Genomic DNA, 24,672 nt, shown 5'->3' on the forward strand with positions numbered 1-24,672 from the left:
ATACAAGGTCGCCTCCCGAAAATCACTTAAACGCGCATAACTCATTACTAAAGATATCGATATAAAATTTGGTACAAGTATTGCTATTATATACAGAAGTATTACAATGAAAGTTTTTTTGGATCGGTCCATAATTGGTCATAGCTCCCATACAAGGTCCCTTCCCGAAAATAACTTAAACGCACATAATTCATTACTAAGTTAAGATATCCATATAAAATTTGTTGCAAGCATTGTGCTCACATAAAGAAATAATACCATGAAATCTTTTTCCAATCTGTCCATAATTGGTCATTGCTCCCATACAAGTTCCCCTTCCGAAGAACACTTAAACACGTATAACTCATTACTTAATTAAGACATACATATAAAATTTGGTACAAGTATTGATCATATACACAAAAATATTACTAAGAAATGTTTTTCCATCGGTCTATAACTGGTCATAGCTCCCATACAAAGTCCCCTCCCGAAAATAACTAAAACGCACATAACTCATTACTAAATTAAGATATCCATATAAAGTTTGGCACAAGTGTTGCTCATATACAGAGAAATAATATTGTGAAATGTTTTTCCGATCGGTCCATAATTGATCATAGCTCCCACATAAGGTCCCTCTTAGAAAAACACACATACAAGGTTCTCTTCCGAAAATCAGAAAAAAACGCACATAACTCATAACCAAATATTGATATCCATACATTTAGCAAAAATATTGCTCTTATACACATAAATTCACTATAAAATTGTTTTACGATCGGTCCATATTTGGTCATAGCTCTCATACTATGTCCGGAAAATCACTTAGATTCACAATATTTATTACCAAGTAATGATATAGACACTGACACTAAATCTGAAATTTTGTCTTTTTATACATTATTGGACATTAGTCCCATACAAAGGCATTTTACGATCTCTTAAACACCCATTACTTATTACCAAATTAAGCTATTGATACATAATTTGGCAAAAATATTAGTTTTGTATACTTCCATTTCTCCTATATTAGGTCCAGCCCCTAAAAGCGCTTTAACCGTATTTAAAGATTTGTGTTGAACAAAATTTTGTGTAGAACAAAATTATATATGTATTTGTATTTTGAAAATCTCTAAATCTTTCACACACATACATACATGCAAATTACTAAATTTAAATGTTCAATAGATCATGGAATTGTAATAGATTTAACTTTTGGGATTGTTTCTATTAAAGACATGAGAAAACTTATTTCTACAAATATTTGATCAATTAGAAAAGAAATAACATAGAAGTAGCTGGTGGAGGGTATTTAATATTCGGCACAGCCGAATATAGTACTCTAACTTGTTAATTTTTCTTTTTATAATTACTCATTTTGTCATAAAAGAATAATTGTAAAGTAGAAATTTGCAACCTATAGGCAATAACCGGTTGTTAAATAAAATAAATAAAAAGTGAATGGACATGACTTTTTCATACGATAAACTGTGCAAACTCTTTCATTTGAACCGCTTTCAAAATTTTCCGAGGACATGGACGAATTTGAAACATGTCTTCAGATTTTCTACGCGTTGTTTTTGTACATTCTTTCAAATTTTTACTATAGCTTTAAATCTGCCCAAAGAACTGCTTACAATTGACTGTTCATTTCTTAGTTATTCCTGCTATTTAGACGGCATTAGTCCACTGGATCTTAAAATTATTCTTTCTTCTTTTCCGGAAGTTTTAAGAGTTTTCTCGTCGGGCGTATTATTAATGTAGAATTACATATTAATGTTATTAATTTAGAATTTAAAAGAGTTATTAGTGTTTGTAAGTGAAGGGGAGTTTGTATGGGTGCTAGGTCAAATGAAGCCCGATCATTACAAAAATCGGTAGTGTCATTTAAAGTTCTATAAAACTAAGTTTTGTTAACTTTTGTTGACATAATAGATCATTTCTTAATCGACTCAGAAAATGATTCTAAACCGATTGGTATACTTTAAGGGTATAGGATATTTTTGTATGTTACAAACATCAGCTCATATAAGGAGTGAGATCGAAAAATTCTTAACATACATATATGTTTATAAAAAAGAAACCACTAAACTTACAGCTTTATTTTTTTTTATTTGATTCAAATTATTATTACAATTTACAAAAAAAAATATTTTTATAGTTTTAATCACTAGTGATGAAATTTTGAACCCTTTTCGGAAACCCTTCCATTAACGTTTTTATAGTGCTTTCTGTCACTTTGCTCGAAGATGTAGTCCATCTCCGTTTAAAATCTACCACACTTTTGGACACCTTTTTTGTACTCTTCAATTCTCTTTCAACAAGAGCCCAATATCTCTCCACTGGCCTTAGCTCCGGGCAGTTTGGAGGATTTGCCTCTCTTGGTACAAATACCACATTATTGTTCTTGTACCACTCAAGGGCTTGTTTACCATAGTGACAGGATGCCAAGTCAGGCCAAAAATAAGTGGACACATTATGAAGTCTTATGAATGGAAGCAGCCTTTTTTGTAAACATTCCTTGATGTAAATTTCGGTATTTATAGAACCCGTTGTAACAAATGATTGGCTTCTTTTGCCGCAACTGCATATTGCTTGCCATACCAAGAACTTTCTGGGAAATTTTGTCTGCTTTTGGGTCCTAAACTTTTCTTCAACATTCCCTCGAGCATCAGCAACATAAAACTTTTGACCTGGAAGTTGCGAAAAATCTGCCAGAACATACGTTTCGTCATCCATTATGCAGCAAGAATATTTTTTTATAAAACTTGACTTCAATTTCCGTGCTCTGTTTTTGGCCTCTAAATTTTTAGCAGCGTTCCTGTCAGGAACTTTTTGAGCCTTGTATGTTTTTAAACCTGCATTAGCTTTAACTTTTCGTACCAAATAGTCCGAGCACTGAGCTAACCGAGCTGCTTTCCTACCGGGTGTGTTGGGAGCTCTTTTGAAAATGCGTTCTATTTTTTTGGCTTTAGAAACATCATGTGGACCATTCCTTCTACCTGAACCAGGTTTTTTATCAACTGACAAGTTCTCCCGGTACTGTTTAATAACATTGGAAACAGTTTGACGGCAGACCTTTGTATGCTTGGCCAACTTTTTGTAAGACCAAGTTGGGTTTAGTTGAAAATATTTAATAATTTCAGTACGCACTTTTTTCTGGTCACTCATAATAACTGACATGTTTTTCAAAGGCAACTTGATCAAAAAAAAAATATCAAATAATACTTTGGTTGAAAAATGTAATGAAAAACGTGTGTTAAGAATTTTTCGATCTCACTCCTTATACCGTCCCCACTAAAGTGGTGTAGGGTATAATCATATTTTCCCCTTCTAAATGCACTTGGAAACTTCAGAGCCTTTGCGACACCTTTTAACGTTATCCTATTAGCCTAATTTTTTGTATGATATAGTTTCACATTTTTGGAGCACACTATGTAATATACATATACGAAAGTAACAAATTTTTTTCGTAACAAAATTATTTAGTAATATACAAGAATTATTTTTGATTTTACAAAATAAAATTATTTTGATGTAAGTTAAATTAAACGTAATTTAAATTGACGGGAAATTAGCTGCCTAATTATGATAGAAATAATATTTAAAAAATTGTTATCTAATGTTTAAATACAAATAATAATTAAATCTTTGAGGTATTTGTTAAGTACATATTTTTAAATTTAATATTGTATTATTAATATTAAGTAATAATTGTATTAAAACTCAAAGAATAAATATTTAGTGTATTAGAAAAAAATTAACAGAACAGACAGGATAAATACGTTGTTAGGTTTGGTTTAAATTGCCTATTACCGGTTATCGAATAATCCAGGTTTTTATTAAAAAACCGGGTTTTCTACTTTATTTTCTGTATATTACAATTATTAAACTATTTTTTAAAGAAATATTATGTACAAAAATATACACTTTTATATATATTTATTAGGGTTATTACCAAAATTAGGCTGTATTCAGTAGTGTTCTAATAACGAAAATCTTTTTCTTTGGTTATTTTAGTGCAAAATCTTTCCGCGGCAAATCGAGTTTTTTAAACCATTTACAACCAAATAAATATACATTTTTAATAGTAACATGTAAATGTTTGAGTACTAAATTTGAAAGGAAAAACTGCATATCCTATACTTGCTTTTTCTTCGTGTAAATAAACAATAAACTAGTGTTATACCTAAAATTTTAAGTTTTGTATTAAAAGAATTAAAATTTTATTTTAGCAAATATCGAAAACTTTAAAGCATTTCCTATTTCCTTTTAACTCTCGGGACGTACTTTTTATATCCTATTCCGAAAATTTTAAAAAAGTTTAAACTCTAACTTCGAAATAATATTTCTTAAAATGATAAACCGAAAACCGGTTGTTTGAATATGCCATTCCGATAATCCCGAAACCCGGTTTTTGAAAAAGTTTAATTATCGATCTTCCTAATACATACATAAAATAATATAATTTTACGAAATATGTATACTTACTTTAGTTGTTGGACTAGGTCTGCTTGGTTAACAGCAATTTCCGAAAGTCGAGAAGTGACATAGTTCTTTATTTCATCTATAACTCGATCATAGTGTGAAATATTCAATTCCGAATCATTTTGTAAAGCTTGAATTTTTGCGAAATAAATATGCTCCGTTTCATTCCATAGCGATTGCTCTCTACTAACGATATTACTTTCACTTTTATTCCATATTTGAGCATTTTTGTTTAATTTATTAGCATCTACTTTAAATATAAGAACGGTTTGACCAATAAACAGAACTTTTTCCGCCCAACTGGATGACAAATAATGTGGAAGTAATTCGTAACATATCTCATATCGCCAAATATCAGTATAGTTGCTGGCTACTTCCTAAATTTAAAAAATACAATACATTTTGTTGAGACTAAGAATCATATTTTATGGTTCGTTTGGTCATGACCAAGACACTTAAAAAAAATAAATAAAAAAACAAATATATTCCATATGACCCCCACATCAATTATGAAATTTTGTTCGATATATTTAACAAACTTTTTTATGAAAAATTATTTTTATAAAGAGGGTTTTTACTGGGCATATGGTCAAATATTGACCGAATCTTATAGAATTTGACGAATGGGGCCTTGATTACAAATTGTTGTGTTGAATTTTATATTTAACATAATTATAACCTTAAAATTCCTATTCGAAACATCCGGTTTTATGTACGCCAGTCCAAAGTTACACATATACAATAGACTTCGTGTGTGTGCCACAGACGGACAGATTCAGTGATTATGAGCCGATTAAAGGAATTGTGGGAAAAATATTTATGTGTTTTATGAAAGTCAACACGAAGCCATACTTTCTACACAATAGTGTAGTAAATATAAAAATTAACTAAAACTATGTAAAATTTCCTTTAAAAACACAGGACGGCAAAACATGAAAAAAGCCGAAACCCCGAGACTAATTTAGACGTTTATAAAGAATTAAGAGCGCAGAATCCGAATCCGACACTATATCCCAAATCTCGCAGGATTCGGCGGGACTCAGTCCTTTAGAAAAGTATCCTTTTTCTATGGCTTAAAAATTTACAACTTCTTTTTTATTCAAGTAGTCGACTAAAACTTTAATTTTTTTAGAATAACCATACAACAACATATTCACACACAAACCAAACCATATACATACGAAAGAACATTATTTATGTGGTATGACTGCTTACTCAGTTTTACATTTTCTAATCGTCTGTCTTTTGTAGAGCACTTTAAAATTTGAGATATATACAATTTTCAAAATTTTTTATAAAATATTTATAGTCGTCACCCTATTATAACAATAACGTTTAATGTCTGAAATGACTCCTCTTACAAAGAAATTACGGATATGCTATACATTTTTTATTAAAACTAGCTGTACCTAGTGTGCTGTTCGCCATTTTTTTCGAATGCTAATAAGGATGTAAGCTATGAAAAATGAGAATAATATTGTATTGTATTTAATTAATCAATCCCCCAATTGAAAACCCGCCCATTTTTCTCTAAATGTTCTCTTGAATGTCAAAGTTCTTCATGTAAAATTTGAAGATTCTAGCTTCTATAGTATCACAGATATACATTTTTTATTTAATTCATAAGGGGTACCAAGCCACCCCTGATGAAAGTCCGATAGTCCAAACCAAACTAATTCCCACTTCCCCCAAATTGTTCAAATGAAATTTTAAGAATCTAGTTCTATTAGTTTCCAAGATAAAAGATTCATTTTAAAGTTATGCATTAAGATGTTGCGTTAGTTTTTACCAATTCATATTTATTTTATTTTATTTAAGGGCCTTTTACCTATTATTATAAGATTTATATAAATTAGGACGCCGTAACCAATTGTTATGAATAACTGTTATTTAGCAACCAATATTTTTTTTAAGAGACAACCAAAATTTATTTAATTTATTTGTTGGTAAATATAAATATGAACGGAATTAATAAGAAAATTAATTTTAATTATATTTTATTCATTGTTTGCATCACTGTTTTTATAAATGTCATATTAAAACGAAAATTAATTTTTCAACAAGAAGTCAAAAGAGCTCTAACGGTGATGCATTTAAGAAGTTTATATTTTATAGTATTTTTAAAGCGTATTTAATACAATAATTTTAATGAATTAAGTAAATATAATTTTGATTGATTCCTTTTGTTTTTATCATTAAAACACAGCAAGCGACGAGGTTTTTCATAAAAAGGGGAAACATTTGCAACACATTCCAACTGTAATTTTTTCCCGAGTTTTTTCAAAGAAAGACATTTAAAATAAAAAAAATTGCGAAAAAATTCAAGATGACGGACAAATGCCTTGAAACATTAACAAAGCTTTTGAAAATTACGATGCAATGCTTCAACAGCTTTTGCAGAAAAAAGAGGATAGAACCATAACCTAAAATAATATAACATTTGATCTCTCAACTGAAATCACAGAATTTTTTTAACGATGCAAATTTAGGAGTTTATTTTGAATCATGGTACAACAGATATGAGCAGCCTTTGTCTTCAGCTGGAGAAAAATGACGCAGAAGATTTAACTATTTATGGAAGCAAAGTTAAGAAACTTTGTGAAGGTTTTGAATTGTCTAAAATATCAGCGGATGAGTTCAAAAGCTTAATTTATATACTTAGGTTGAGGTCATCACACTATAAAGAAATTATCACACGTCTTTTGTCAAAACTAAATGACGGCAAAATCAATGGAATTGACAAACTTATAGCCGAGTGTCAAATGTTCATAAATCTAAAGTCAAATGCTAAAAGACTGCTGTAAATTCTGTAAAACAGTCTGTGTCAAAAATCAACCAATAAGCTCTCATCAAGAACAAGTTGGAAGTGGTAAATCTGCTAGCAGATCATCAAGCACTCCACGTACACCAAGTTGGGCATGTGGCGGAATGCATTATATGAAAAATTGCCAATACAAAAATCACAAGTGTAGGAGGCAATGCGCACGAATTGGACACAAGGAAGGTTTTTGTGACTTTTTCCCCAGCAAGCAGCCAAATAAGATAAGTAACTTTTCTGAATTCAATCGTGATAAAGCTTCTGTCAAAGAAATTTTTGTTAATAGCATAGGTGATATACAATTCATGTTCATATTTGTTTTCAAAATGTTGTTAAAACTGGGATGACATCAATCTTGGAATAGATTTCATAGAAAAATTTAAGTTAAGCTTCATCTTAAGCAAAGTGTTAAACCCAAAACGATCAGTCGCTTATGCAGTAGACGAAGAGTTCAACCGTTGAATATTCTGACTGGGCGACACCCATTGTCGCTATAAAAAATAAGGAGGCCAACGTCAAAATCTGTGCGGATTACTCAACAGTTTTAAATGATGCACTCCAACCAAACCAATTCCCACTGCCTGAAGACATATTTGCAAAAATCGGATATGGTAAAATCTGCAGTCATATTGACATTTCCGAAGCATTTTACAAGTCGAAGTTGAAGAAGATGCTCACTATCAACACGCATACTATGGTCGATGATACTGACGGAGTTGCTACATACATGGACGATATATTTGTGTCAGACACTAACGAAGCAAGCAACAATGCAAATTTAACTCGTGTTCTAGAAAGAATAACATATTTTGGTTTTACACTTGAAATAGAAAAATGTAAATTTGGTATGCAGTCTGTACGATATCTTGGACAAGGACGGACTTCGCCAGTTTTGAGGATTTGGTAAAAAAAAACTGCAGTTAATGTGCCGGTGCCGCCAAATTAACCACTAAGATGTTTCTTGAGTCGTGGGAAACACCAAATGGTCCAATGAAAGGTACAAAATGGCTAGAAATTCTCGCAACAACCTCAACAGCTAGAAAAACCAAGTTAGAAACCGTGTTCGATAGATTTGGTATTCCACAAACTTTAGTTTCGGACAACGCAATTCGTTTCAGCACAATTCGAGATGTTTTGTCAAAAAAAAAACGGTATCGACCACATTCAACAGCACCACACCACCCGCAGTCAAATGGGAAGGCTGAACGGTTTGTCGACACGTTGAAAAGATATCTTCAGAAAAATCAAGGGAAGGAGGCTTACAGGACGCTCTTCAGGTGTTCTATCTACCTACCGTAGTACGCCAAATCCCAACTCACCTATGCAAGAATCTACAATAGAGTATTGCTAGGATGGGAAATAAAGACGTCACTAAATTTTTTTAAGCCAAATGTTCAACACAGCAACTATTATGACAAACACCAACAAATCCAAAATAAATAATTCAACGAGTACCATAAAGCAAAGCATCGTCAATTCCTAGTCGGACCCACCGTTGTGTAAAGGTTTATCACAACAATAAGTGAAGATCAACAGGTTCAGTTAAAGAACAAATAGGCAAAGTAATGTACAAAAGTAATGATACATGATTCGAATAAGACCATCAAATTAAATGCAATTGCGTCCAAGGAAATTGCCTCTTGAAGAAGCTGATATGTAATTACCATTGGATATCATTTGCCAATTCATAGTGAACAAGACCATAAAGAAATATGCCAACGCAAACTCGCAGATCCGCTATAGAGCGAAAGCAACCCCAGCAGTTCTGGGACTTACGTTTTTAACGAGGGCGTTGTTCGTATCACAGTTTTTATAAATATCATATTAAAAGAAAAATTATTTTTAAAAAAGAATTCATAAGAGCTCTATCGGTGAAACAATTTAGAAGTTTATATTCCCAGCAAAAATAAAACGAAGTACATCCAAAAAAATAACATTTATCACCACTTCAAAAGTAGGTGAATTTTTTTAACTTCTGTGTAAGTGATGTTTATTGACTTCCAAAGAAGCGAAAATAATCCGTTTCGAAACGGTGATAAAGTAGCGGAATCGGTATTGGTATTTAAGCGTTATCGGTTTTTTTACTTATTTCGGTATTGGTATTTTAGCGTTATCGGTATTTTGGCTTGATATTTTAGGGTTATCGATAGTGTACAAAAAATATATTTTAGGGGTAATTTCGATATTATTTAAATAATTATTACATTAAATACAATAAAATAATATTGAGTGAGAATCATATATTTGACTATGCCGAATCCCATATACACAACCCACCATCTAATTGTATGCCGTAAAAGGAATGCCCTCTATAAAAATTATGGACCGAGATCTTTTGAACTATAAAAATATTTTTGTTAAATTTTTAAACCGTGAACATTAGAGTAATATTCTGAAAGAGGCGTTCGTTGTATGCATCAATTATGAACCGGCACTTATAAAATTTTGTGCATAGATGTTCTGTATAATGCTCGTAATTTTCCGAATACTCATCAAAATACATGATTAACTCGTATTTTTAAGTCACATTTTCTGAATGTGACTTTATATTACAGGTAGGGTCAATTATGGACCGATTCTCATTCTATTTGATAGAGAGATTTTGGATGGTCAGTTGATTTGGATCGTATAAAACTTATTTATTTCAAGTTTTAATTATGAGCCGGTTTTCATAAAAGGCAATAGAGAGTTGATGGCTAGTAAGAAACTTACTGACATATGTCAAATTTTCTCGCAACACTCGCTTTTAGCCATTGATATTACTCTTATCGATAAGAGTTAATAATTTTCTGAAGGGAGCCTTATATGGGGTGTAGGGTCATTTATGAGCCGATCCTCAAAAAAACTGGTAGAGAGATTTTGGGTCGCATTCATCGCTATATTCGTCTTAGCCCCGTTAACTCCACATACGTTTATCGTTTAACCTATAGATATTCTGCTGGAAACTGTAAATATAACCTTACGATATATATGTCGATCGAACCAATCGACATGCTGTGTGTACAGCAATAAAAATCTTCATTGGCATTCTGGGTTATTTGGTTTATTTTACGATTAAGCATTTTTTGTAATTTAAATTATAAAAAATTTTAATAAAGAAATCAGTCGTAGTCAAGTACTCGAACAGGTTGCTCCATTTTAAAATAACTAGCGCCCAACGAAAATATAAAAGGTCCTCAAGAAGCATCAAAAATAAAATACCTACACTTTATCGGGCTCGATAAGACCAATACATGTCGTGGAACTCGATAATTGCCAGTTTTATTAATGATATCAAGGAATCACTAAGAGCAAGAATTGACACACCCCATCCCCTATTGTTTATTGGTTCGGCATGGAAATGGATTGCAGGTAATCCTGACCATGACGATTTCGAAATTATAGAAAATAAGATGAACAATGGTCTTAGAAATAATAATAAACAAGTTGTTATAAATAAACTATATTTCAAATATTTTATCAACATGTAATCAATCTTGTACAAAAATTTCTTAAAAAAAATTCTCAGGTTCAGAAATGCAGAAATTAACTGTCTGCAATTTGAGTAAGCTATTTTGTTTTCAACACCCTTGTACTATCAACACTTTAATTATTAATAATTAAATTTAGGTTATTTTACACAACTTTAGTTTTTTCCGATTAAGCACTTTTTGTACTTTAAATTAAAAAAAAAATTACTGCCGGTTTCTTTAAATGCAAGAGAACCTTTTCATTCTTACATTTTTAAATAACTTAAACGAGGAAGGTAATATAAACCTGTTTCCCATATTGGTCAATAATATTTTAATTACCGGTGATGTACATAAGATCAAAGTGGGAGATTTTAACTGACTAAATGTATTATGGGGCTCTTCGTCAAATTCACCCAATGAATTTCGAAAACGATCACAATTTGGTTGTAATGTATAATGGTTCTCTGATTTTGCTCAGTACATACAATACCCTGACAGTTGTAGATGTCTCAATGTGTAGTACCGTGATTGCACCTAACTTAAATTAGGAGATCATTTTCCTATTAAAATTACGAATAATATTGAAGCTGTGAGAAAGAAGTTTCATGACGCTTTCTAGAGAGATTGGTCATTTTTTTGAGGCCACATATTTTACAGGATAATGACAACTCACGATTGGAAATTGGCTGTACTATAACTTATCCCCAAACCTGGCAAAAGTGAAATTGAGTGATATTGTATTGTATGTATTTTTTTGTTTGTTTAATCTTTTACGATTTTGTATAAAAAACTTGCTTAATTACGTTTCACCTTTAACCTTTTGGAAGTTAAATATTTTATTTACACGATTTTAAAGACAATATCTTAGGCTTTAAAACGGAATCAAAAACAAGTAAAAGTGTTATATTCGGCCATGCCGAATCTTCTATACCTACCATCAAATTTTGTGCCGTAAAATGAAAGTAAATTTTGGAAGATCTTCTCATTCTATGATATATTCTGAACTTTACTATTCGAATATAATATAGACATCAGAGTGATTTTCGAAATAGGGCTTTTAGATATATTTTTGTTGCTATGTTTATGATAAATTTTACAACTACACTGCTATTATTAAGCCAGTTGTAAGCGCTAAAGTAATTTTCTGATCAATTATGAACTGAACTTCATAAGATTTGGTAGAGAGATTTTGGCTTGTAATAAACGCAGTTAGCGTTTACGTAATTTTTTTAACCTGACCTTATTTAGGGGTAGGGTCAATTTTAAACCAATCTTCATAATATTTGGCAGAGAGATTATATCTTGTAAGAAACTTATTTATGAATGACGAATTTCATTGCTATACTTGTTCTTTAAGCCAGTGGAGAATTAAAATTGCTTAATGGAGGGGACAATATGATTTACATTTTTTGTTGAAATAAAATATTTTTCCCATTTCCCATCTATTTTTTAAAGAATAGAAAAAAGTAACTTTGAGTAATCGAACAATAATTTTTATGCGAAATTTATTTATGAATGATGAATTTCATTGCTATACTTGTTCTTTAAGCCAGTAGAGAGTTAAAATTGCTTGATGGAGGGGACCTTATATAGGGGTACGGTCAAATATGTACCGATACTCATAAAATATAAGAGATTTTGGTTTGTATGAAAAATATTTATGGGATGATCGTTAAAGTCTTTTTTATGGACCAATCTTCATAAGATTTAACAGATAGATTTTGTCTTGTAACAAACTTATTTATGTACAGTAGGACATAGATTCTCCGTGATTCGATTATCCGGCAACATCAATTGTACGTGATGGAAAAATAAATTTTTTTTGCATCGACTTAATTTTAATTTGGATTGACTTCAATTTTTCAGCATCGTTTAACCGTGATTACCTCTATTATCCGTAATTATAAGCAAAATTCTGTTATTTTTTTAACAATCATGAACAATAAGATCAAATCAAAAAGGGGAATTCCAGTAAAACGAAAATACTATATTGGAAAATAAGAGACAAACAACATTAAACGATTATTTTTAGAAATTATATAATTTGAAATCCTTATCTTCTGTTTACTGTTTTCTGACATAATTTTTTTTCTATATTTTTGAATCATTTATGAATATAAAATCCTTGAATTATTTCATTTTTATGTAAATATGTACATATTCATTTATTAATTAATAAAAATATTTATTAAAAAAGTACAAAAAGTTGGGAAAATCGATTATAAAGAATGCTTCAGGTCCCGACCATCACGGAAAATCGAGGTCCCACTGTATGTCGAATTTCTATACTCGTATGGCGGGTAGGGTTAATTATGGGCCGATCTCTAAAAAAGAGATTTAGATTCCTATAAAACATGTTTAAGCCGAATTTCACCGCTATATGCTTAGTTAATGTCATTTTCTGAAGGAGACCTTATAAGGGGGCTAGGCGAAATCGTTTAATACCAAACAACCTGCATTTATTAAAAAACAGTGCAAAATTTCAGCTCTCTAGCTATTCCCGTGTGTTTAAAAGGAATTTCAAAGTTATGGTCAATAATATGCATATACATTTAGGCAATTTTAACATACTTTTAAAATTTCAAAGCGCGATATTTTTGGTATGGAACTGGATTTCGATCAAAAAGTCATTGATTTAAGGAACACTTTCAAACCTTAATATGCGTTGCAAATTATATTAAAATTAGAGATGGTAATTCGAACATTGCTTTTTTCTGTCGTTTTGCTTATTAGATCCTATATAGAATTACGAAAAACCAGATATCAAAATTGCAAAAACATTTTAAGAGGTTAATAATTCTTAAAACTACTTAAGCTATGCAGCATTATGAGAGAAGTTGTTAGATTTTCACTTTAAGATGGATTTTGTTTATGTTTTTTCTTCGTTTAAATAAAAAAACTCTGATAAACGAAAAAAATCCAACCGTTTTAAATTTTTTTTTAAACTGTATTCAAGGAAGCGCAAAGCAACAACTTCTTGTTTTAAAAAGCAGAACAAATTGGTGTTAGTTTTAAAGTTCAAAATTACATAATTCGCATAAAAATTATTGTTCGATTACTCAAAGTTACTTTTTCTATTCTTTAAAAAATAGATTTGCAAAACAAATGGGAAAATATTTTATTTCAACAAAAAATGTAAATCATATTTTTTTACCGTGTACGTATATGAAATGTTTTTTCTTTTTCTTTGTATGAATGTGTTGGTTTTTGAAACAAAAAATATTAAATGAAAATATGTTTTTCTTTAAATGCATTGGTATTTACGCTTTCATAAGAAACTTTTGGGCACTCCTGTTGTAAATTAAGAAATAAGTCAAAGTCTGTATCAGAAGGGTTCGTAGGGAATATGGTTAACGAATGTTTAAAGAAGCTGAGGGTAATATAATAAGGTGTATATTACGTGAGTTAGTTTGCATTGGCGTAATAGACCACAATATAATGAATGTGAGGTTAAGAATATAGCTGCGATATTTTTAAGTAACCCGAGCTTCGATAGTGACAGCAATTTCAACATTAATGATCTTGTGTATATTTCTTCAATAACAGAATATACACTTAGTCATGCTATCAATTCAATTAAATCCAATTCTATTGGTTGTTACAAAATACCTATTAAATTAAAACTGAAAATGAATTCTGAAACTCGTTGATGAATCTCAAAAACAAAAAATAAATAATTTCTAATATTTGAGAAAAAAATTAATAAATATTAATTAAAAGTGGTGGAAAATTATAATTTTGTTTGTTATTGAAAGAAAATAATTGTAGAAAAGAAATAATTATTAAAACAACATACACTTGCCTTTTATTCGATTAACCGAATAAATTTGAATTATCCGATTATTAACCGCCATCTTAAAACCCCAAATAATTATTTGTCGAATAAACCGAATAAGACAAAAACCCGAATAATTGAATACTCTAGTGAAGGGTATATAAGATTTGGCAGAGCCGAATATAGCACTCTTACTTGTTATTTATTTATCTTAAAAATTTGCTAATATGTGATTATTTTCTAACAATAATGGAAGTAGAGTATTCAAAAAACCGGTCTATTCCAAAACCCGGTTTTCGAATAATTCGAAAAATTACAGTTTTTAAAAAACCAGTTTCGAATACGGCTTTGTATAAAAAAAAACGGTTAACAGGTTTTTCTTTTTTTATTTATACATATATTAACAAGGAATTCAATATTTATAATGCATTTATGTAATGTATGTATTATAAAGAAATGAAACACATTTCATTTTAAAATCATTTTTATAACAAACATTTTTAAAATTTATTCTCAGAAAATATTAACAAAAAGAGATCGATTTTTTTGTTTGTTTTGAATGTTGAAGTTGGACAGATTGTTAAAAGGCAGTTATATGTAAAAGATTTCTATCTTTTCCGTTCTTTTGTTGCATTTATCTAGGTATATAAAATTATCATATAATGATGAATGCTGTTTTCTGGGCTTTCTTGGATTTTGCATACTACTTATTGTGCTGTTTAAATCGGAAATTAGACCTGTAGAACTATCAATTTCAAAACATAAATCAACATCCAGGTCATTGCGTGGAAATAAAGTATTTCAAAATGTGGTCATTAGTTGGGTGCTTTTTTGAACTTAAGTAAACTACATATAAGGGTGTTTACTATTTTTATTCTGCGTTCATTAAGTCTTATCATAAACTTGTTACACACTTCTTGTGCATATTGTGTTTTAATTTTCCTTAAGTTGTTGAAAAACAGTTTAATTTTATTGCTTAGCCCTTTACAAGGATTCAGCAAAATCCTTAGATAACTCTTTTAAAGCTATTTTAGATTAATAGGGTATTAAAGAAAATTTTAGAAAATCATGATTTATACATTTCCCTATTCACATGATAATGAATTCCATTTGTGTTTAACATGTGATTTCAACTTAAACTCTTTACCGCCTTGGTTTTTAACAAAATATTGGAGCCCTTTTGTTTTTCATTCGATTTATTGAAAATCTTTACATATTTGCGTAATTTTACCGGCTTTTTATAAACATATATAATTGTACATAAATGTATTATATAAAATATGGTTATTTAAAAAACCGGTAAACCGGTTTTCGGTTTTTGAATACTCTAAATAGAAGATAATAGAAGATAATTGCCGCTTTTTATGAAAATCCAACAAAACGAGAAAAAACAAAAAAACAACTTTTATGTACAAATTTCTACATTTTATGAACTTTCAATATTTTGAATGAAAATGGTTTGAAAAAAAGTAATGTTCGATTCATACAATTTATTACAAAATTTATTCCAGTTATGCATTATTTTTTTCTGTGTAAGACTATTTTTATATTCGAATCATACTGCTGGCTAACATGATGTTATCAATGTATGCTTTCGCACCTTTCGGTTGCCTGAGATATAGAATGTAGGGTAGAAGGGGGATCCGTCGCCATAGGGGCACATCTGTCAATGCGAATAACTTGAAAACCGAGTAATCGATTTTATCGCATTATTAAATTTTGTTTTCGTTTATCGATTATCTATCATCCCTGAAAATTTAAAACATTAACTTTACATATGATGGGAGGCAGACCTGATTAATTGTTTTTCAAAGGGCTGTGAAAATATTTCACTATGTGAACTTTTTGTGCTAACTTTTTTAGTTTTTGTGATAGAAAAAATATATTCGTCAGTATTAGAATGTCAATAATAGTGAACAATAAGACATAATAAAATTTTCGATAATATAATTTGAAGCCCGAAAAAATTTCAACTAAACCCCAGAATAGCCCGTCGGTCACATGCGCCAAATATATGAAATGCTTGTGATGTAGAACAAAATTTGGTTAAAATATACAAAAAATCAGTAATAATTTGTTTTAATTTTTTTTGTTAAGTTTTGTGAAATAAACAATAAATATCTGATTTATTATACTTTGTTTAATCAATTAAGGTATAAAACAGCAAAATAAGTTTTTATTTTTGTAATTTTTTATTTTATTTTACTAATGACAAATCTGCCCCATCCCCTTGGCTAATTTACCCCATGGATGGGGCGGTATCGCCGTTTTTTGTCAGCGCGGAAAAGTTAAAAAAATATGTACATGAGGATGACTTAAGAAAAATTTAAAGGAATAAAACTAAAGTCAACATATCTAAGTATCCGAACCAAGAAAAAAATTAAGAATATGTATTGTGGTTTTAATTTGAGGCCGCTTAAAAAAAAGTGGTGTATGGTCCCCTTCTACCCTATATTTTCTACCACAAAAACTGAAATAGTGAAATATTTTCACAGCCCTTTGAAAAACTGCCTCTCATCATATGTAAAGTTTATCATTCAATCTTTCAGGCATGTAAGGTAATCGATAAACGAAAATAAAATTTGAAAATGTGATAAAATCCATTACTCGGTTTTCATGTTATTCGGTATTGACAGATATGCCCTTATAGGCACATCTGCAATCGATGCACAGTGGTATAGGAAAAAAAGAGGGAAAGTTTCTAAGAAGATGTATATAGAAATTATACTTTTTGGAAAGCTGACTTTACATAAAATACGATAAATGATACAAAACATAAAAATTTTTGATACCGAGTGGACCAGATCCATCCAAAAAACCCTATTTTTATTGAAAATTCAATTTTGAGCAAAAATTCTCAAATCGCATAGTCGATATCAAATTATAGTGACCTGTTTTATATGACCCAATGTTCTTAATCATTTTGTAACGGGTTTCGATAACCCCGCCCCTGGTATGGATATAATAGGTAAAAAACCAAAAAATCCCATTTTTGGGATTTTTAAAACTTTTTTTGGGAATTCCTGGATTTCTAATAAGAAAATTCTAAATTTTTATTTAATTTTGGATTTTGAGTAAAAAATCTACCTAACTTTAAAATTTTATTAAAAAATATACATAAATAAAATTTTTACTGCAATTTGAAAAATTTGTATCTTCGCAATAACTGAATAAAAAACATTTTTTAATTTTCTTTAAAAAAATGTATTCCGCGATTTTTTAATTTTGCTGATTTTAAATAGCGATCTTCTCGAAAGCATGTCTAATAGAATTATTGAAGATACGGATCTCGCCGATATCTGGGGTCCTCTACAAACTGATTTCAACAGACAGACAGACGGAATCTTAATCGACTCCGCTATCTATAATGTCCGGAATATATTTACTTTATGGGGTCGGAAAGTTATAGAAATTACAAACGGAATGATTATACCCTTCACTTCTCACGAAGGTGAGATGATGTTTCCTATAGGTATTAAAAATTGGCAATATCGGTCCACATTTTCACATAGCGGCATACAATTGGCAACCCGAAAAACAGATTTAACAGTCATAACCGATTTAAAAATTCTATTAAAGTGATGAAATTTTACATATGTATATATGTTTTATATGAGCAAAATTTTCACTAAAAAAATTCATGAGGATGGGTCGATAATTGATAAGTCCCCTCCAGAAAATTAATTTAACGCTCATTAAGCATTACTGACATACGGTTTAATATACAATATTCGGCATAACCAAAAAAAAAAAAACACTCCTACTTGTTATACCCTTCACCTTCGTGAAAAGGGTATATACCAGACGTTGGCGCTAAGGAGTGAGATCGAAAAATTCTTAACATACATATATGTTTATAAAAAAGAAACCACTAAACTTACAGCTTTATTTTTTTTATTTGATTCAAATTATTATTACAATTTACAAAAAAAAATATTTTTATAGTTTTAATCACTACTGATGAAATTTTGAACCCTTTTCGGAAACCCTTCCATTAACGTTTTTATAGTGCTTTCTGTCACTTTGCTCGAACATGTAGTCCATCTCCGTTTAAAATCTACCACACTTTTGGACACCTTTTTTGTAATCTTTAATTCTCTTTTAACAAGAGCCCAATATCTCTCCACTGGCCTTAGCTCCGGGCAGTTTGGAGGATTTGCCTCTCTTGGTACAAATACCACATTATTGTTCTTGTACCACTCAAGGGCTTGTTTACCATAGTGACAGGATGCCAAGTCAGGCCAAAAATAAGTGGACACATTATGAAGTCTTATGAATGGAAGCAGCCTTTTTTGTAAACATTCCTTGATGTAAATTTCGGTATTTATAGAGCCCGTTGTAACAAATGATTGGCTTCTTTTGCCGCAACTGCATATTGCTTGCCATACCAAGAACTTTCTGGGAAATTTTGTCTGCTTTTGGGTCCTAAACTTTTCTTCAACATTCCCTCGAGCATCAGCAACATAAAACTTTTGACCTGGAAGTTGCGAAAAATCTGCCAGAACATACGTTTCGTCATCCATTATGCAGCAAGAATATTTTTTTATAAAACTTGACTTCAATTTCCGTGCTCTGTTTTTGGCCTCTAAATATTTAGCAGCGTTCCTCTGAAAATTTCCTCAACAAATTATAAATAAAAGCATAAAAACAACAACAAGGAGATAAAGCAGTAATATGTTGGTAATACAGCTTATATTTGTTTGAGGGTGGTAATACAGTTTGACGGTGGTGGTACAACGGTTAATATTTATTTCTGCTACAGTTTATATTTGTTTGTGTGTATGTATGTTATGTGTGCAGAGATACAAAATAAATAAAAACTGTTTTTTAAAACATACCAGCTGAAGGGTATATAAGATTCGGCACAGCCGAAAGTTAGTTTTTAACTAACTTTCAAACAGATCGGCTGATTAGAAATATATATTACTGTATTTAAAAAAATCGTTTTAGCACAGCTCAATCCTTTACTTTGAACTTTGGCACGGTTAGACATTTGTACTTTTAGAATGACATTAATCAAATATTAGTGATATTGAGTTCTAATCTCAAAATGTTTGCTATCGATTTTGAAATTTTATATATTTTTAGGCAATTTCATAAAGATTTATTTATAAAAAATTAAAATTTTTAATATTTGTACCACAATCTTGGCAAAAATTTAATAAAACTCATTTTCGTATTTTAACCCATTTTCAACGTTTAGAGACTGTTTAAAACGGGTTAATGTTACTTGATTTGTCTCTTTTATAATTTTTACAAACATGCTTAATATAACATCCCTAATAAATGTTAGCGTAGTAACTTTTAGAAATTTTTTCAAAATCTAAAAATATTCGCAAATATTTGAATAGAATATTAAGAAAAAATGTATACTGTTAAATTTTAAAATAAAATAAAAATCCGCGCTTTACACAAAAGAATATATCAATTTTTTATAAAAGCTATGACCCTGATTGTCTTAAGTAATTGTTTTTTAAAAGCAGCCAGGGCCAAAGTTCATGTATACCAGTGTTGCTCACACACATACTACCATAGACTATCATAGTTTTAATTGTGTTGGTAAAGCAGTAGAGAACAGAATTACATTCAAATTAAAAGCATACTAATAAAATGACTACAAACTATAAAGTATATGCAAACTGTCAAATATTTATTATGAATTTTGACAGCCAGCGTATATCAAAGTCTATATATAAAAACTATCAACTGTTCTCTCATGTTCTCCTACATTAATTCGGCTTTCTCAAAATTTTGTTCTTGTATTTCTGTGTGTATTTTAAAAACGCCGCGCACAAACCTTGATTCGACAAGTAAAGCGTCTATTTTTTATTTTTGTCATTCTAAGGGCCAATCTTTAGGTGAATAATTAGGGATTAAATTAAAATTAATCCTCGAATGTTGTTTTTGAATACTCAATCAGCTAATTTTGTTTACTAGTTTAAGCGCCCAATGCAGGTGGTTCAAACTTGAGCAAGAAATGAAAAAGTGTTAACAGCTGATGCCAAAAAATTAATAAAATTTTTATTAAAATAAACATTAAAATGTTTGATTTATCGATAAGCATAAATTATGGTGACTTCACAATATACTTTTTTATTTTAAATTTGAGTTTTCATCAATATTCCTTTTACATTTACAGACATTTTTAAATAAATAAAACTAATATGAAACATATTTCCCAGTATTCAGTTAAAAAACCCACGATTACCATTAAAAATACATTTTCTTACAACTTTATTTTTATTTTTTTAACATACCGACATCGATGTTGCGGCATTCTTTCCGCTGCCTGCGCTTGTTCCTCTTTCGCTTTCTAAGGTACTATTACAATGGTTCTCAGCACACTGAATAAAAAATTCTCCATACGAATCAACGATTTTGGCGTACAATATCCAATGAGTAAGTTGCTTAAGAAATACCACATTCACGGAAGACTGAATTCTAAAATAAATAAGAAGTTCATATAATATTTTTTTTTTCAAATTTATCTTTTGTATATTTTTCAGTTGCAGCACAGTTTGAACTGTAAATCTGGCATGGTCTTGAACAACGCTAATAATTATCCATACTATGAAGCAACCAAAACATATAACAATTAATTTTCAAAACACATTCATCAATTCAAAATTTTAATTGATTTTTCTATTTTTTTTATTATTTTTGAGAAAAAAACATTTTAATTGAGTTTTCTATTTTTTTATTATTTTTGAGAAAAAAACATTTAACATTGAAAAATAATTAATAAATTTTGAGTTTTATAATAAAACTTATTATAAAATATTTGATTAATGTTAAATGAGAAAATAATAAAATAAAATTATAAAACTAACCGTTTAACAGCTTTATTGATACGATCATCACCATGAAGAGAATTTTGATGCAAATATTGTATAATAGCACAGCCATGCAGTTTTTGTATTCGGATTCCACGTATTAACTTGCTTAAATACAATGCTAACGGTTCATATTCCTGTAATTTCTGATATATAAATATTAACGATTGGCAAGGATTTTGCAGGAATCTGCTCTCGAGTTCTGTTATATCATTTAAGTAATCGTCTAATACGCCTTCAATTCCGTTCGCAAATGCCTTTAAATAAAGGCCACTTTGTAAAGGTTCTACATAAGATAAAATTTAAATAATACAATTATTGTAAAAAAATTATGATCGTTAATAAACTTAAAAGTATATATTTTTTTATTCGGTCATACCAAAATATGGTCCTCGCTTATAGGTTATTTTATCAAACGGTTTACAATATTTTCATAGAGTCATTTAACATTAAGTCGTAATTTTCTTTACTCGGACGTTACATGATTTCCATTCAAGTTCCGAGGATCGGCCTTTTTAAGAATTTCATAAAGGAATACATCTCAATCGATGCTTACTGAACATGAGAAAATTAAAATATATTTTTATCGAATGATCCACAGATCCCTTCCAACGATTAAAAACTCTGACCTCATAATTTGTAAAAAATAAAATATCTAACATTTTTTTAAATGGATCTTAAAAATTACACAATTTTGAACTGATTACAGGAAAATAAATTTAAGTTTTTGTGGAGTATTTGTACAGAAACATATTAAAAAATTGTTTGGTATTTGGTTTGGTCCATTTCAGAATTTTTTAGATAATTTTGGATTTTATATGTCATTTATAATACAATAAAAGTTGTCTTGTGACGTTAAAATAATTATCTTGAGCATACATTATTTAGAATAGGACCGATATAGATAAGGATTGATAGTCATAACAATGAGGTACGTTTAGATCTACCAAATATTTGACCAAAAAGACGTAACCACTATTTTTTGAAAATTTATTTTTAATTCTACATGATTTTTGTAATTGCAAATAATGTCGAAATATACAATAAAGATATTCTAAAACGATGTCGTCAAAAATGTATTATGTTTGTGTAAATAAATATGTCGCCTAATGGCTCATAGAGGAGCGAAATTTATTTATTTGTTTTTATTTGATTTATTTGATTTATTTGTTTCATTTAATTTATTTTATATGTCCCTTTAAATTTGTTTTAGTTTTTATTTTGATTTATATTTATTGAGCCACCTTAATATTGTTTATAATTGTATGATCATTGTTGTTAATATTTGTTCATATGACCGTTAGGATTTTTTATATTGTTCTTTTTATTCCTTTTTGTTCTCATTTGTTTCCGAACTAAACGCATTCTTTGTCTCCTACTTTTGCCGCCACAGCTCCGTCCCTGGGGTATCTGCGGGGTTCATCTTCAAAACTTAAACTCGAATACTCCTTGGCTACGCTCACGCCAAATTTTATCCCGATCGGATCAGCCGTTTAGATTTATTTCCAAAAAAATTTCCATTCTGCCCCACTGTGCGCTTGTGAAGAAGAATTGATGAAAAAATATCAAACAAGCCTTAAAATTTAATCAATATTCAATATTAGAATCAAAAGAAATCGTGATTTATAACAATTATATTAACTTTTTTATAATAAATTTTTACTTTTATGTTAATTATAAAATTTTGCTATGTTCAATTTTATTTTGTCAATAACATTTTCTTTTATTTTCAATGTATAACTTATGTATACACGGTTGCTAGAACTTGCAACGTTGGCAGTAAAATGTGTTGATAAATTTCAAAGCATTATTTATTTTTTAAAATGTTAAATGTTCATAAAGTTGAGAGATAATAAGCTAGTGGTCTGCAATTTTGTACATACATACATTTGTTTTGGTATATTATACCAAAATGTATCAAAACATTTAGGTACAGTTTCATCAATTCTTAAACATTTCTAATTTTGCTCATATACAAACAAAATGTCTTAAAATTCGGATTCCTATATAATTGAAAAATTATAATAATATAATTATTCTAATAACATAATATAATAGTTATTCTAATAATTATAATATAATAATTATTCTAATAATTATAATATAATAATTATTCTAAAGCACACTGGGTATAGCTATCCTAATATATAAAATAAAGTTCTTTGATGTTGTTGTAACAGCTAAAACTATACAATAATCTAATTGGTGGGTTCTACATCAATGTCCAGGCCTAAAAACTGGGCTACTTCAACTGGATGTGTCCATAAATCCATTGGACAGAGTGAAGTAGGGTTGGCTGAGCAGTTGAATATATGGTGGGTGTCATGAAGGCCTGACCACATGTAGGACATTCGTTGGGACGACACGGCCTATACGTGACCAGTAGGCGATCTTAGTTGTGCCAGAACAACTTTTGTTTTCCACGGCAAGTTTTCTTCCGTGTTTGCTATGGGCGGGGGGCGACCTCCAACTTCGACATTCATGCGGTATCCTGCGATTGCGGAATTTATGGCGTCTCTATGAATGTCGTTCAAAGCTGCCAAACACGAGCACTGATCCAGTGAATCCTTCACTTATCTGCATATGTTTTCCTCGTATATAAAAAGAACCTTCCTGACATGCCTCGAGGGAGTATCCAACTGTGTGATGTTAAAATTGGGATGACTCCTCCGTTGACATCCAAGGAGGAACTCTTTGGTCACCATGACATAATGTTACTCGACTGGGAGGACTTTCGTTCCCTAGTGCAGGTGGTGATACAGTCCTTAGTGCTGCCCGTTACAGTCCTTAGGACGGCATTATGGCAGCCTTAAATGTTTCTCCATTTGTTATCACTGAGCGAAGGTGACCACACTGGAACAGCATAATTAACCACTGACCGACCAATTGTGTGATGTTAAAATTGGGATGACTCCTCCGTTGACATCCAAGGAGGAACTCTTTGGTCACCATGACATGTTACTCGACTGGGAGGACCTTCGTTCCCTCGTGTAGGTGGTGATACAGTCCTTAGTGCTGCCCGTTACAGTCCTTAGGGCGGCATTATGGCAGCCTTAAATGTTTCTCCATTTGTTATCACTGAGCGAAGGTGACCACAATGGAACAGCATAATTAACCACTGACCGACCAATTGTTTTACATGTAGCCAACAATGTTTCTTTATCCATACCCAAAGTGCTGCAAGCTAGCGTTTTGAGGACTTTGTTTCTACTTCGCAACTTGTGCGTGATTGCAGTGGCGTGAGCTGAGGAAGTAAATAGGCTATCAAATGAGACCTCCGAGGTTTAGGTTTACTTCCTTCGTCCAGGTGGTAAAAAGTGTTGT

The 24,672-nt window shown here is 30.4% G+C and overlaps 1 protein-coding gene across 1 annotated transcript in view; it reads right to left on the minus strand.

Moving 5' to 3' along the window:
• Positions 1 to 24,672, minus strand: part of LOC111681426 (gamma-tubulin complex component 4 homolog) — a 60,832-nt gene that overhangs the window by 18,656 nt on the left and 17,504 nt on the right. Inside the window, exons 4-6 of the mRNA XM_046946497.1 lie at positions 21,346 to 21,634; positions 20,773 to 20,956; positions 4,474 to 4,847 (exon numbers count right to left, since the gene is read on the minus strand). Of these exons, the coding sequence (XP_046802453.1) occupies positions 4,474 to 4,847; positions 20,773 to 20,956; positions 21,346 to 21,634 (847 nt within the window). The remainder of the gene's footprint in view (positions 1 to 4,473; positions 4,848 to 20,772; positions 20,957 to 21,345; positions 21,635 to 24,672) is intronic.

The sequence above is a fragment of the Lucilia cuprina genome, chromosome 2 (assembly GCF_022045245.1).
Source record: "Lucilia cuprina isolate Lc7/37 chromosome 2, ASM2204524v1, whole genome shotgun sequence".
Classification (NCBI taxonomy): Eukaryota; Metazoa; Arthropoda; class Insecta; order Diptera; family Calliphoridae; genus Lucilia; species Lucilia cuprina.